The following is a 14,498-nucleotide window of genomic DNA, read 5'->3' as shown; positions in this document are numbered from 1 at the left end:
AAGGGGAAGGGGAATGGGAAGGGGAAGGGAAAGGGAAAGGGAAAGGGAAAGGGAAAGGGAAAAGAGAGAAGAAAAAAAGGAAAGGAGAAAGAGAAAAGGGAAAAGGGGAAAAGAGAAGAGCTCCTTCAGACCTCTGCATATTTCTCACTGGCTGTTCCCACAGACACCTCCTGGTGCTCACAGGGACATGAGCTGCCCTGGTGCCTCGTGGAACAGCAGGTAAGTGCAGTGCTTCTCTTGCAGGGCTGCTGTCCCCACTCAGCCATAGAGCCACGGCCATAAAATCTGGAGCACAGGATGGGAGGCACCGCTGGATTCATCTGCACCTCCCTGGCCGTCATCATCTGTGTGGGTAAGAGCCTGAAGCTGTTCTTGGAATGGATGCCTTTCTGCTATGCCCCAGCTGCAAAGATTCCCCCATTTGCCATCCATTGGGGATCGCTGCTGGATCTCAGGGAGTGTCAGGCTACACACCGAGGGTCCCTTTTCAGCAGGGAGATGTTTCATATCAGGCAGTTGAGAATTAGACGATGTCTTCAAGCTAATTCATCATCCCAAGAAGAGGCTGCTTGGCCGTCTTATAAATATCTAATTACCTTTTAGTGTTCTGTGGGTCCCAGGAGAGGAAGAGGGGAGGGGTGGCTGCCCTAGATTGGGAGGCAATTAGCCTGTTTGGAAATCACTCTGACCCAAATCTGGTAGAGGCCCCAGGACGATGCTGGGCTCTCCCATTAACCAGCTGAGTTCGTCCAACTCATTCCCATCCAAGATGAGCCCATAACAAATGAGTCAATACCAAACCCTACGAGGGTTATTTTCTCCTGACCTCTGGCTGCTGATGCAATGGATCTCAGAAGCCATCTGGGACAGAGAGAAGCCCTCACTGGAAACATGAGCCAGGAGCAGGGACCAAATGATGGCAGCTCCAGATAAGGCTGAAGGAAACGCTCTGGGGAGGAGTGAAGATGGACCCGACGGCTCCAGGTCTGGAGTTTGGGTTGGTAACATCACCCCTCCCTCTGACATATCACCAAGCAGCGAGTTCCCAAGGACGTGAGAAATGACCACTTTGATTGCGTTCCTATGAAACCAATTAATTGCTCACGTGCCAGGCTCAGGCTGCGGCTCCGGAGTTGACAATGCGCTGCCGGTGCTCAGGGATGGGATGCTGCTGATGCACTCATCACCTGCAATACATCTTGGCAAACGTTCGGCTGAGACATCCATGATTTCCTGCTCTCCAAATCTGGAGCGTGGCTCAGCACAGCCCCTGGACATCGGGGCTTTCCAGCTCTGGCTACCAGCACGTTCCAGGTGCTGGCAATAAGAACCACTCTTTGAGTTCTATTCCTGCAATTTCTGGTATAAGGTCTGGGATGGTTTTTACACTCAAAGATTACGGCCTTGCTGCTGTATTTCATTATACAGTATTTTTCTCTCCCAGACATCAGCACAAATCACTCTCGGAGCGCTGAAATGTTCAAACATTTCTGCAGCTATTTCTCCGTATCTTAATGTTCCCATTTCCCATTTCCACCTTTCCCTATTTATTTTGGTGTTAAGAATGATTTTTCTTCAAAACGAATGTTGTTCCAGCCAGACACAGCAGCACATCGAGACTAATTTCTGCTCCTAGCCGGGTTTCAGCGCAGAAGTAGGGCTGCATATGGCATGCTGAGCTCTGAAGGGATCCCTCTGCCTCGTGCACACACAGCTTGCAGGCTCAAAGATGTTATTTTGTGTTTGCCTTCTCCCCACTGCCCGAATGGCAGAGCCCTGGGAAGGTCTTGCAGTGGTAACATTAAGAAGGAGAGTTCTGTGGTGACAGCAACAGCTGAGATGATCGCTCTCGGAGGTGCTCAGATCTGCTGTTCTGCTTTGATCTCAGTTCTCAGCTCTAACCGCCATCAGAACTCGTAACAGTTCAATTATCGCTTTAATCTAACGGCCGTTTTGCTTAATGAGAGAGATGCAGGATTTCACCTCCAACACCAACCAGACACCTTGGAACTGTACATAAAATCTGTCTGAACTTCTGGCATTGATTGCGTATGAGAAAATCGATGCCTGACAGTGGGAGCCCATAACCTTGGCAGAGAAAAAGGGACAGAGGAGGATGCTGGGCTCCAGGTGGGATGGGAGGGATGATTGGCCAAACCTCATTGGGAAAGAGCTCCCATGAGAACAGGCATGTATGGGACAGACTGTAATTCAGCATTTGTTAAATAATCAGAAGTTATTTACCATGTGCTACCTATTAACCTCTGAATGCAAATCTGTTCATCCTTAATCCATTGACTGCCGTCGCTCAGAACACAACAAATACACCACGTCCTTCTTAATTCTCCATTAACTCGTGATTATGTTAAGTGCTGGCCAGCAAGGAGCTATTTCCAGCTGAGAGCAGCACAGCAGAAGCAGAACCAATGGAGGCGATTTCTAGCAGAGAGAATCTTCTCCTTGGTGAATATAACTATCCCAGAAGGGAGAAATAAAGCACTTCCACAGATCTGGAGGCAATAAGACCTTCGCAAAACTGCTTCTCTCGCTCCAGAGCATCAGGGACAGGCACGGAGCAGAGCCCCCGCTAATTGGGCAGAGCCTGGATGTGAGGAGCAGACATGGGGAGCAAACAGCTGCTCTGAGCCCGCAGAGACAATTAGTGCAGCCCCTCTCTCGTTTCACCCTGGTCTCCACATGCCGTGAACACGAGGGAAACCCCGGGAGCTGCAGGTGAAGAGCTGCTTTCCCTCGGCCCGGAGATCCGATCCCTGCTGGAAGTTACTCTTGCATAAAACATCACACTTACAGGAGTCACTTCATTTAACCGGTGACCACGCTGCGTTCTGCAGGGAAGGAAGCAGATTGCAGGTTGGCATGGAGGTTTTAAGACGGTTATTAATTCAATTACAAAGCATGGAAGGATGCTGGGGGCAGCTAGGCATCTCCTCGCTTATCACTGCAGAGAAGGGGATGCTGCCTCGTGTCCCATTCCTGCTAAGGGGCATGGCTCCAGGTGCCAGGGATGTGTGCTGGCAGTGATTACCCTGCTGTCTGCTTTTGGGTTAGAGGTTTCCAGGCAGCTTTCTGCTTTGTTCTTGCCTATTTGCATTGCAATTTCTAGTGTCTGCAGCGTTGGTTTGCACCCAGCTGCAAGCAGCAGGCGTGACTCAAAGAGAGAGCTGAGGATGCTGCAGCTGCAGGGATGGAGGGAGCAGCCAGGTGTGTGCAGGAGGTCAGTGCAGGGCTGAGATCTAGCTGTGAACACCCAGGCTGTGCTCTCCATCTTTGTCCTCAATAGGACATTGGAAGAACAAAGCAGCAGCGTCGGTACAGAGACAGAAGCATGTCCTCACTTCCAGGATGCTGAGAGCACCCCGACATTCCCAGCTCCCACCCCATCTGTGCTTCACAAGAGGTTGTGCCAGGGCTCCTTCGCGTGCCCATCTCTAAGCATGTCTGCTCCTGTGGCACAGCAGAGTCGGTGCGAGATGCTCAGCAGGGAATGCACACAATCTGCCCGCAGCCCTGCTTGGGGCTGGGCGACAGATGGGCTGCTATTCTCACATTGCTCCTCGTTTTATTCCAGATATAGCTCTGTCACCGCCAGGGACACCCTACAAAACCAAAAAAAAAAAAAGAATAATTTTTAGAAAATGCCACATTTTGCTAAGCAGGTTTTCCCCTCTCTTGCAGTCTGGTGCCAAGCACAGAGTGGCACAAGGAGCTACGGGCCGGTGTTTGAGGAGCAGCCCGCACACACCCTGTTCCCTGAAGGCTCAGCAGAAGAGAAAGTGACACTGATGTGCCGAGCCAGAGCCAATCCCCCTGCAACGTACAGGTGAGCCAAACACCACGAGAATGGGACGCCAGAACGTGGGTCTATGTGGCACCATCCACGAGAGCACACAGCCTCAATACATATTCTCCCTTCCCACTTCTTGGCAGGTGGAAGATGAACGGCACAGAGCTGAAGATGGGGCCGGATTCCCGGTATAGGTTGGTTGCTGGCGACCTGGTGATAAGCAACCCAGTGAAAGCCAAGGATGCAGGCTCCTACCAGTGCGTGGCAACCAACGCCCGTGGCACAGTGGTCAGCAGGGAAGCATCACTCCGCTTTGGCTGTAAGTCTTTTCTTGGTCTGCATAAAGCAAACAAAATGCAGCCACAGTAACGCTGGGGGTAAACCAAGCCCTCTAGCCTCATAAATAAACAGAAACTAGGGGAGAAGTTGTGGACGCGGTGCAGGAATCCCATTGGCGTGTTGGTGCAGCAGCAGTTTGATGCACAGCATTGTCAGTGCTCAGATACAGGGTCAGATATTTCTGTATCTCTCTGCAAAGCCACTGGAAATGATTGGTGACAGGTGGACGGTTGGACTGGACGATCTTGTAGGTCTTTTCCAACCTTGGTGATTCTATGATTCCATGGAAAACCACCCCACGGAGGGGCAGATTGCCACAGCAGCTCCTCCAGCTGCTCATGGGCGAGTTTCACTGCGTGTCTTTAGTTTTGCAGGAATTCTCTGCAGAAGAACGAGAACCCGTGAAGATCGCTGAAGGCTGGGGAGTGATGTTCACCTGCAGCCCCCCTCCCCATTACCCAGGTAAGGGTTCCCATCCCCCAGCAGCAGGAGGTGGAGGCAATGCTCAGCCACACGCATCACTTCTTGATTTTCTGTGGGAATGCCAGGGGAGCAAACCTGGTATGAATTCACTCTGAAAAGCACCAAAGCAGAGGCATAACTTTGCACGTGGAGAAAATAAGTGCCATCCGAGGAACGATTTAAGCTTTGACAGGTCCAGAAAATGACCCGCTTGCTTAAATCCCAGCTGAGGCCGCCAGCAATCTGCGCGGCTCATTCCTTCTCCTGCTCCCCACAGGCTTGTCCTACCGATGGCTTCTGAACGAGTTTCCCAACTTCATCCCAGCCGACGGGAGGCGTTTCGTCTCTCAGAGCACAGGAAACCTCTACATTGCCAAGACAGAGGCTTCCGACCTCGGCAACTACTCGTGCTTTGCCACCAGCCACATCGACTTCATCACCAAGAGCGTTTTCAGCAAGTTCTCCCAGCTCAGCCTGGCTGCCGAGGGTCGGTGCTCTTCAATTATCATAAAGGGACTGGGGAAAATGCAAAATTAACAAAGCACACGGGCTCCTGAAGGCTCCGGCACCTGCACAAATTACCCAGCGGCCTCTCAAGGGAGCTTAAGAGTTGATGAAAGCATTAATTGGCCGGAGCCTGGGGGAAGCAGCCCTGTCTTCATGCTTCGCTGGTAGTGCTGCCATCAGCGGGGTTTCTCTGTCTGATTGTAAAATAAAAATGGCACCAGGAGAGGCTCATATCCCCCGAAACTACCTTTGGTGACCTTGGGAGATGCAGCTGAAGATATTGATTCGGCAGGGAGATGGGAGTGAAGCTAGCAGGGAATCAGGGAGAAATAGTCCGTAGGTGTTGTAAAGGAGAGGTTTATAGAGACCCTGCTCAGAGCTCTTTTAAAAGGAAAATGAAACGTAGCCTCTGCCCAGCTATAAATTCTCCAAACTCGTGAAGGTTTTGCAGAGAAGCGGAACCTCACAGGTATCTTTGCACTTTAAGACCTCACATGTGCAATTTTAAAGTCATCCGGAACTCCTCACCAGTGCTTTCCTCTTAACAGACGCCAGGCAGTATGCGCCCAGCATAAAAGCCAGGTTCCCTGCAGACACCTACGCTCTGACCGGGCAGATGGTGACTCTGGAGTGTTTCGCCTTTGGGAAGTGAGTGCAGCACCGCGTTGCTCGGGGTGGGGAGCAAATCGCAGACCCGGCAATGGATCTGCTGAACACAGGAGGGGGAATAGTGGGAGGGGGAGAGCAGCAAAGCCGATCTGTCCTGCTGGCCAAGGCCCAGCTGCGATGGGATCTGACTGAATTGGGGCTGGGTTGTGCCACGCTGGGTACCTGCTGTGTAAAACCCCATGGCTAAAAGATTTACTTTTATGTAGCCCTGTTCCTCGAATAAAGTGGAGGAAGCTAGATGGCTCGCAGACCTCCAAGTGGATCTCCAGCGAGCCCCTCCTGCACATCCAAAATGTTGACTTTGAGGATGAAGGCACTTACGAGTGCGAGGCTGAAAACATCAAAGGGAGAGACACCTACCAGGGCCGCATCATCATTCACGGTAAGGCAGCTCCACGTGTGCCTCTCCATGGTGAGGCGCCCCAGCCAGACATCCCCCCCCAGTCCAACCTATTACAAAGGCAGCACAGATTGCTGATCTTTCCTTCGTGGATATATTTAGGCCATGGCAAGGACAGAGAGACCTCCTCACTTACCCTACAATAATTCTAGCAAAAATGAGGTAACCACAAATGGGAGCATAGAGAAAGAAAGAAAGAAAAAAAAATCAGATTTGTCTCTCCATCAAATCCTCCTCCGAGCCAGGGTCCTTTCACAAGGGTTAATGCTTGGAGCTATTAATCAGATCTAGTCAAGCTGCAAACTTAGCCCAGTTCTCCCATCCTGAATTCAATCTTCTCTGAAGGTCAGATGTGACTGCATTTCTTCTTAGAAACAGAAATAACAATATTCTTCTCCAGATCTGGTTTATGCCATGATTTTGTGCAGTCCACGTGCAGAGCAGCAGTCAGAGAGGACCCAGTCCTGCATCACTGCACAAAAGGCAAAGGCTGTTACTATGGTGAAACACGCTGTGATAAATAAATCTGCCAGCAGAGATGACACAACGAGCATCCTTCTGCCTGCCTGGCACGACAAACCTCTCATCTGATCCTCTTGGCTCTGCCACCTCTCTTGCTCCTTTGCAGCTCAGCCGGACTGGCTGGATGTGATCACGGACACGGAAGCTGACATTGGGTCTGACCTGCGCTGGAGCTGCGTGGCATCCGGCAAACCCCGGCCAGCGGTGCGGTGGCTGCGGGATGGGCAACCCCTGGCCTCCCAGGTAGCACTCACTGCCTCACTGCATCCATCTCAGCCCCTGTTTATCACCCGCCTTCCTCTTCCATGTGCCCCCATGAGGCTGCAAAGCAACGTCGCGGTCCTTACCTCCAGCGAGGTCCTTCTCCCGTCACTGCCATCGCAGCCATTGATTCATGCAACTGCAGGAACTCGGAGCCAGTTGTCAGGGCAGATAAGGATCACCTTGTTCCTGCCTTTGTATGAGCTGCAAGTTGCCGCTCAGGCTCTCAGCAGTTTCAGCAAACAGAGCGTAGCCACGTGGGGTGGTGGCTGGATGCAGCGGAAATGGCCTGTGCTTTCTCCCCCAGAAAACCAGGCTGGCTTTAACCTGCAAGGAAACTCAGCCCTGAACAGACAAGGCTTGGAGTTCCATTTCTGTTCTTCGCATCTAATGGGTTCATCCTCTTGTTTGCACAGAACCGCATCGAAGTGAGCGGTGGAGAGCTGAGATTTTCCAAGCTAGTCCTGGAGGACTCTGGCATGTATCAGTGTGTGGCTGAGAACAAGCATGGCACAGTATATGCAAGTGCTGAATTAACAGTGCAAGGTAATTTCTCATTTCCCAGCGCTCTGGGTTTCAATGGGACACTGAAGCATTTCAGATCTCCTTCCTGATACACCACGTTTGCAATCTCAGAGTAAGATCAGAGCAGACAAAACTGCTTCACTCACCATTGAAATATAGCTGCTGGTTCAGCACGACGCTCTACAAGCCTCTAAAATTTGAATCTGGTGTAAGTTCAGCAATGCTGAAAGAGCACAAGGACATCTGTTTAGCTACAGAAAGTGTACAGGACAGACAGCAGCAGCACAACTCCCTTCCATTGCCCTCCCTCTATTTGGGAGGAGAGAAGCCCAAGAAGTGAGCTCTGCGCCCAGCCAGCCAGCTCAGGCATAGCGGCTGGACCTGGGCTGATGCTGTAGGGAATATCCTCTACATTTTCAAAAGCAGCTGTTCTTGTGTCTCTCAAAGACCTTGCACTTGTTAGGGTCATGTTGCCATTGCTAAGTGCGACGCGTGTCACCTCGCACCTGCCTGGCAGGGGTTGGACACCCAGCAGCAGAGGAGCCACTCCTGCATCCCGCTCGCCAGATATCGCCATGCTTTGTTACCAAGCCATCCAAGAAAGCAGTATCTAACGCCCCGGCACTTAAAATGCTGACACAGCAGGCCTTGCTAACCCTCTTTTTTCCCCCCCTATATAGCCTTAGCACCAGATTTTAGACTAAACCCAGTGAAACGACTGATACCTGCAGCCCGGAGTGGGAAGGTCATCATCCCTTGCCAACCGAGAGCAGCACCAAAAGCCACTGTGCTCTGGACCAAAGGGACCGAACTGCTCATCAACAGCAGCAGGTAGCAGCACAGCCAGCTTCGGCCCCAAAAAAACACTGCTAAAACTGACATTTCTTCTTGCCAGAGGATGAGACTCGATGACCCACGCGTGCTGCTACATCCCTAAACACGAACCCTTTGTTATTCCTCTAGTTTCTCCTTTGACAAAAATCTTACACTGTATCTTGCAGTCCCGCCTTTTTCACTTTTTTCTCTAAAATCAGCAAGAGCAGGAAATGGTTTGGTAGGTGCAGAGAGTGAGTAGACATTTTAACCTTCTTTCTCGCTGTGGTTCTTCATTCCCAGGGTGACTATTACTGCCGATGGCACCTTGATCCTCCAGAACATCAGCAAATCTGACGAGGGAAAGTATACCTGCTTTGCTGAGAATTTCATGGGCAAAGCCAACAGCACGGGGATCCTCTCTGTTCGAGGTAGAGATGTTTGGCTTGACTTGGGGTCAATCAAGGCTAAGAAGGCCACGCTGTGAATTGGAATATTTCTCTTCCCTGTATACCCCCAAAAAACAATAGGGTACTCAGGGAATCTGAGGCCATTTCATCCTGTGCATCAGCAAACCTGCTAGATCCACCAAACCTTAGCCACCAACGTCTGCTCCATGAGAAAAGCATTTCTGTTTCCTATCTACTTTAATCTCTTATCTTCATCTTACGAGAAGCCAACAGCTAAAATCCTGCTAGAGAGGGATGACGACAAGTTAGGAAGTGTTAGTTCATTTTGCTGTGCGCCAAACCTGGTCCAAAGAGCCCTCCTTTGTCTTCCTCTGCAGATGCCACCAAAATCACACTGGCACCATCCAGTGCTGATATCAACGTGGGTGAAAACCTCACTCTGCAGTGCCACGCATCCCACGATCCAACCATGGACCTAACCTTCACCTGGTCCCTGGATGATTTCCCCATTGACTTGGACAGGTCGGAGGGGCACTACCGGCGAGCCAGCGTGGTGAGTACCAAGGGGAACTACACACCAACAATAAGGGCAGAAAAGCCACACCAGCCCCTTTCTTTGCACGGTGGGTTGTGGTCAGCCGTGTTTCCCTGCTGTCCTTTCTCCCTGCACAGAAGGAAGCTGTCGGGGACCTCGCCATCGTCAATGCCCAGCTGAAGCATTCGGGGCGGTACACGTGCACAGCCCAAACGGTTGTGGACAGCACTTCGGAGTCGGCCACGCTGACTGTCAGAGGTAATCCCCACTGCTTGTGAGCCTGAAGCACCAGCAGGCTCTTTGTGAGGGCTCAGCCCTTGCTGTGCAACCACCCCGCCATCTCACATTCCGTTTGGCTGGGAGTTGTGAACGTTAGAAGAAGAAAAAATGCGAGGTGAGGCTTCCTCGCCTCCAGAAAAGAAAGGTTTGATCTTCATTTATGACTTGCAGGACACAAAGAGCAGTAAACCCCCAAATCCTTGACACTTCAGTAACATGTCCACCTCTCTCCTTCACCCCAGGACCCCCGGGGCCCCCTGGGGGTGTGGTGGTGAGAGACATCGGTGACACCACTGTCCAACTGAGCTGGAGCCGTGGCTTCGACAACCACAGCCCCATCGCCAGGTACAGCATCGAGGCCAGGACACTGCTCTCCAACAAATGGAAGCAGATGCGCACCAGTAAGTGCCCTCAGGGCTGTGGTGTGGTCCCTGAAGTCCCAGCCTGGGCTCACCAGCTCCCTGCTGAGCTCTTGCTCTGTCTTGCTCGCAGGCTGTCCACCATTTGCTCTATTTGTTCTCCTCTTGTGTTATTGGATTATATAGATCCTGTAAACATTGAAGGCAATGCCGAGACAGCCCAGGTGGTGAACCTCATCCCTTGGATGGATTACGAGTTCCGGGTCTTAGCGAGTAACATCCTTGGAGTTGGGGAGCCAAGTTTACCCTCCAGCAAAATCCGTACCAAAGAAGCAGGTACGTGCAGACATGCCCAGAGGTGGAATGGGGAATCAGAGGCACCTACATGCAGAAAGAGAAGGCTGGCTTGCAGCAAGCCCTGGCCTGGGCGATTAGTCTTCTCCTTGAGTGCTCCTAGAGGTGAACCCATCGCAAATTTTTCTGCCTTTTTGCCCGTTTACACATCAAAGACAAAGAATTACCAGAACTGGCAGCCAGCCTCACCAGCATGAGCAACAATATATTAAAGCACTACAAATCCTAGCTTCAAATACGATACGTTCTGGGTAGTAATGCTTAGAAAGGTGAAAGAGCCCTATTATATTAGAGAGCACAACTGTGCAAACACAAGATAAATTTCCCAGCTGTAAATGTTGATTCTATCTCGTGCAGCTCGAACACGCAAGCAGAAGGGATGTAGGATCAGCAGGAAAAACACTCTCAACGCACCAAGTGCATATTAACTCCTTTCTAATTTAAACTCTACCACAAATTCCTGCTTCTGAGATTGATTCTCATCCCTTCAGAGGAACGCTGCTGGTATATAAGCATGTCAGGGACCAGCCAGTGTTCGAGACCTGATTTTCACAAATATCTGAAATACTTCTGGCTGAGAGGCAGCCGCCTGTGCCTGTCTTTGCGCTCATCCTCACCACGGCTGTTCCTTTAACCCAACCTGCACTGTCTGCAGCACCCACAGTGGCACCATCTGGGCTCGGCGGTGGCGGCGGGGCTCCCAATGAGCTCATCATCAACTGGACGGTGAGTCGGTGGCACAGCACTGGCAGGAGGGCTGTGGGAGGGCAGGGGACAGCAAATCAGTGCTGCAATGCAACAATGGAGCCAAACACTGCTTAGCAGCGGTCCCAAAGTCTTGCTCTCTTGAACGGAGGGGCTTAGGTTGGAAGGGACCTTAAATATCACCTTCCTGCCACAGTGGCATCTGAACAGCCACAGGAGCAATTTTGCTCACGGCAGACATAAGGAAATCATAGAATCTTTCAGGTTGGAAAGGTCACTAAAGTCACCAGTTCCAACCATCAACCCGTTGCCACCGTGCCACTAAACCACACCACTCAATGCGACCCTTTTGTTGAAAGCCCCATCCAGAAATGCTTTTTCCACCCAAGGCTTTTTCCTCACAGCCAACACTGCGAGACTACCAGAACGGAGATGGCTTTGGCTACATCCTGTCATTTCGTAAGAAGGGCACTCAGGAATGGCTCACTGCCCGCGTGCCTCACGCGGAATCCCTGCACTACGTGTACCGCAATGAGAGCATCGGGCCCTACACCCCCTTCGAAGTGAAGATCAAAGCATACAACAGGAAAGGAGAGGGACCAGAGAGCCTCACAGCCATCGTGTACTCCGCAGAAGAAGGTGAAGGGGACAGCAGGGGCTCTTGCTGTCTGGCGGCTTGCTGATAGGAGAGGTTTGCCATTCTAAGGGCAGCCGATAGTGATTTGAGCACAGGATTTATCTTCTCCTTCAGTACACAGATAGAGGCTTCCCTAAGCACAGAGCAGACAGATCACAGCATGCAGCTGTTGGTCTCCTTGACCTGCTAAGTCCCTCAATCCCTTCCCCTTTCTTTGCTCTGAATACACAGTACCAGCTGTCGGGCTGCACGGTTAAGGTGCTAAGGCGAGCCTCTCCTTTCAGTACAGTGAATGCACTGCCCAGAGCTTGGAAAAGCATTTTATCCCTTTTTCTCATCTTTTTCAGAACCAAAGGTGGCTCCATTCAGAGTTACAGCCAAAGCTGTTCTGTCCTCAGAAATGGATGTGTCCTGGGAGCCAGTGGAGCAGGGAGACATGACTGGCGTGCTGCTGGGTTACGAGGTACGAGCCCATCGTGGGAACAAGGGAGAATCACTCAAGCTGTAAAAAACCTCCAAGATCACCAAGTCCAACCACCAACCCATCCTCACCTTGCTCACCAACCTGTGTCCCAAGTGCCAAGGGGCGTCCAACACTGTTCTTGAATGGAAATTCGCAGATACTTCTTTCCTTACTGAACCCTTTTCTATTCAGATCCGGTACTGGAAGGATGGCGATAAAGAGGAGGCAGCTGACAGAGTGAGAACAGCAGGGTTGGTCACATCGGCGCACGTCACAGGCCTAAATCCCAACACGAAATACCACGTCTCAGTGCGAGCCTACAACCGTGCTGGAGCTGGGCCCCCCAGCCCCTCCACCAACATCACAACCATAAAGCCACGTGAGTGAGCTCTGACTGCCTCCATTACACGGTGCTGCCTCCTGTGCACCCCTAGCGAGCAGCTGGCCAATCAGCTTCCACCTCTCAGTGCCCTAAAGCCATCCCAAATAGTCAATAAAACAGCTCCCTGCGTTTCCTAGGATCAGCCCTGCTCACCATAGAATCAGGCAGTCATTGAATTGTAAAGGTTAGAAAAGACCTCAAAGATCCCCAAGCCCAACCATCAACCCATCCCCACCATGCCCACCAACCACATCCCCGAGTGCCACATCTACACTTCATGAAGAAATACTTTGAGCCTCGAAGGGGGAATGCCATTTGTTACAAATAGCACCAAGGGAAAACAGTTTTTTTCTCCTTCTCTCCTTCAAAAATGTTGTAATGCTCTCTGGGATGCCTCCCATTAAACCAACAAGGTGGTCCCACAGCTCTGTTCATGAACCAGAGAAGCTCAAGAGATGGGTGCAACCAGCACAGCCCCTGCATCAGCCCCTGGCTCGCTGAATCTCTGTCTCCTTTTTTATCTCTTAGCACCAAGGAGGCCACCAGGCAACATCTCCTGGACTCTGACTGGGTCTACAGTCACCATCAAGTGGGACCCAGTGGTGGCACAGGCAGATGAGTCTGCAGTTACAGGGTACAAGGTACAGGCAAGCATGCCGAGAGCCTTCTGTTACACTAAGGAAACCACAGGGAACGTAAACTCAAACCTGCTTCTTCCAACAGATGCTTTACAGGCAGGATTCCCACTCTGCTCCCACGCTGTACCTGGCGAGCAAGAGTCGGATCGACATCCCAGTGCCTGAGGACTTCACTCATGCCTTCGTACAGATCCGGGTGACGGGGCCTGGGGGGGATGGGATCCCAGCAGAAGTCCACATCCTCCGAAATAGTGGTACGTCTGCACCCCGGGTACAAATGCTCATCTTCAGGGTGCTTCCCAGAACGCTGCAAAACAATAGATCCATTTCCAGGAATACTTGCTGTCATGTTCTTTGACTCGGTCACCAAACTCTCCGCAGCCCCTCTTAGCAACTCTTCAGCTTAAACCAAACCCAGCTTTATCACCTGAAGCTGAAACCCTTTGTCCCCCGACTCCCATCCAAATTATATTCACTGTGTGACATCCTGACTTCATTTAGAGCCCCCAATAGGAGCCCCACTCCCAGTTCCTTGATTCAGTGCATGAATGCTCAAATCCCACCTCCAAATTCTTGTTTCAAACACGACCATTTCTGGGAGGCTCACCTGTGCCACGCACAGCAGGAGCACGCAGAACCCCACAGCCAACATTGCACCATCAATATCTCTGCAAGAAACCTTTGTGCCCATGCAGCACCACAGCTGCCCCTTCCTTGCTCCCTTTCTTCCAGGGACCAGTATGATGGTGGAAGACTCCGTGACGAGGCCGGTGCCACACGCTGCCATCATCACCACCAACTCCCTGGCCATGGTGGCCCTGATCCGGTACCTGGAGCTCTAATGGGGCCAGCAAAGCTGAGATGTGGGACATCCCTCCTCCCAGGGCAGCAGGAACTGCTCAATGTCTGGTGCTGCACCTCCATGTTTGGACCGCAGCAGTGTTACAGAGAGGGATTTGCTAACATTATCTGAAGGGAGGAAGAAAGAAACAGCTTTTTTTTTGTTGTCGTTCCTTTGGAAGAGTATGAGACTTCATACAAGACGTGGGTCTGCAACCAATCGACTTTTTTTTTTTTAAGAAGTGAGTATAGCAAAGAAGAATTCTACCCAAATTCTGACAGCCGACTGCCCTGTTCACCGCATTGAGAAGGTTTTCTGCCTTACGAAGCCATGTACTACAAGAACCAGACTGCTAAACTTGACTTTTTTTAAAATATGTACAGTGTATTTGGGGGAGGGGGAAGGGAATCTGGGGACTGAGGACTTCCAAGTGATGGGCACGCTCCACACCGACCCCAACCACAGCCATCTCTATGGAGCGATGGGCCACGATTCACTTCCCCAAAATAAGAGCCAAATTCCACAGCAACGAGCCCAAGGAGACAAAGCCACAAGAGACACCACTCTCTGCTTCATCCTGAAGGAGACGGGT

General features: G+C 51.3%; 1 protein-coding gene across 1 annotated transcript; it reads left to right on the top strand.

Annotated features, from left to right (window-relative positions):
* Positions 1 to 297: 297 nt before the first annotated feature.
* Positions 298 to 13,907, top strand: CNTN2 (contactin 2; the record flags this gene model as incomplete). The annotated part of the gene is made up of 22 exons (XM_079546374.1): positions 298 to 352; positions 3,697 to 3,841; positions 3,949 to 4,124; positions 4,511 to 4,606; positions 4,884 to 5,093; positions 5,662 to 5,761; positions 5,989 to 6,164; positions 6,811 to 6,947; positions 7,382 to 7,511; positions 8,171 to 8,321; positions 8,607 to 8,734; positions 9,091 to 9,266; positions 9,386 to 9,506; positions 9,770 to 9,928; positions 10,073 to 10,222; positions 10,896 to 10,966; positions 11,350 to 11,584; positions 11,930 to 12,045; positions 12,238 to 12,424; positions 12,956 to 13,068; positions 13,151 to 13,319; positions 13,798 to 13,907. The coding sequence occupies 22 exons, from the start codon at positions 298 to 300 to the stop codon at positions 13,905 to 13,907; spliced, it is 3,111 nt and encodes a 1,036-aa protein (XP_079402500.1).
* Positions 13,908 to 14,498: the final 591 nt, after the last annotated feature.

This window comes from Tetrao urogallus (assembly GCF_951394365.1).
Source record: "Tetrao urogallus genome assembly, chromosome: 24".
Lineage (NCBI taxonomy): Eukaryota > Metazoa > Chordata > Aves > Galliformes > Phasianidae > Tetrao > Tetrao urogallus.
This window is presented reverse-complemented; position numbering and strand designations above follow the sequence as displayed.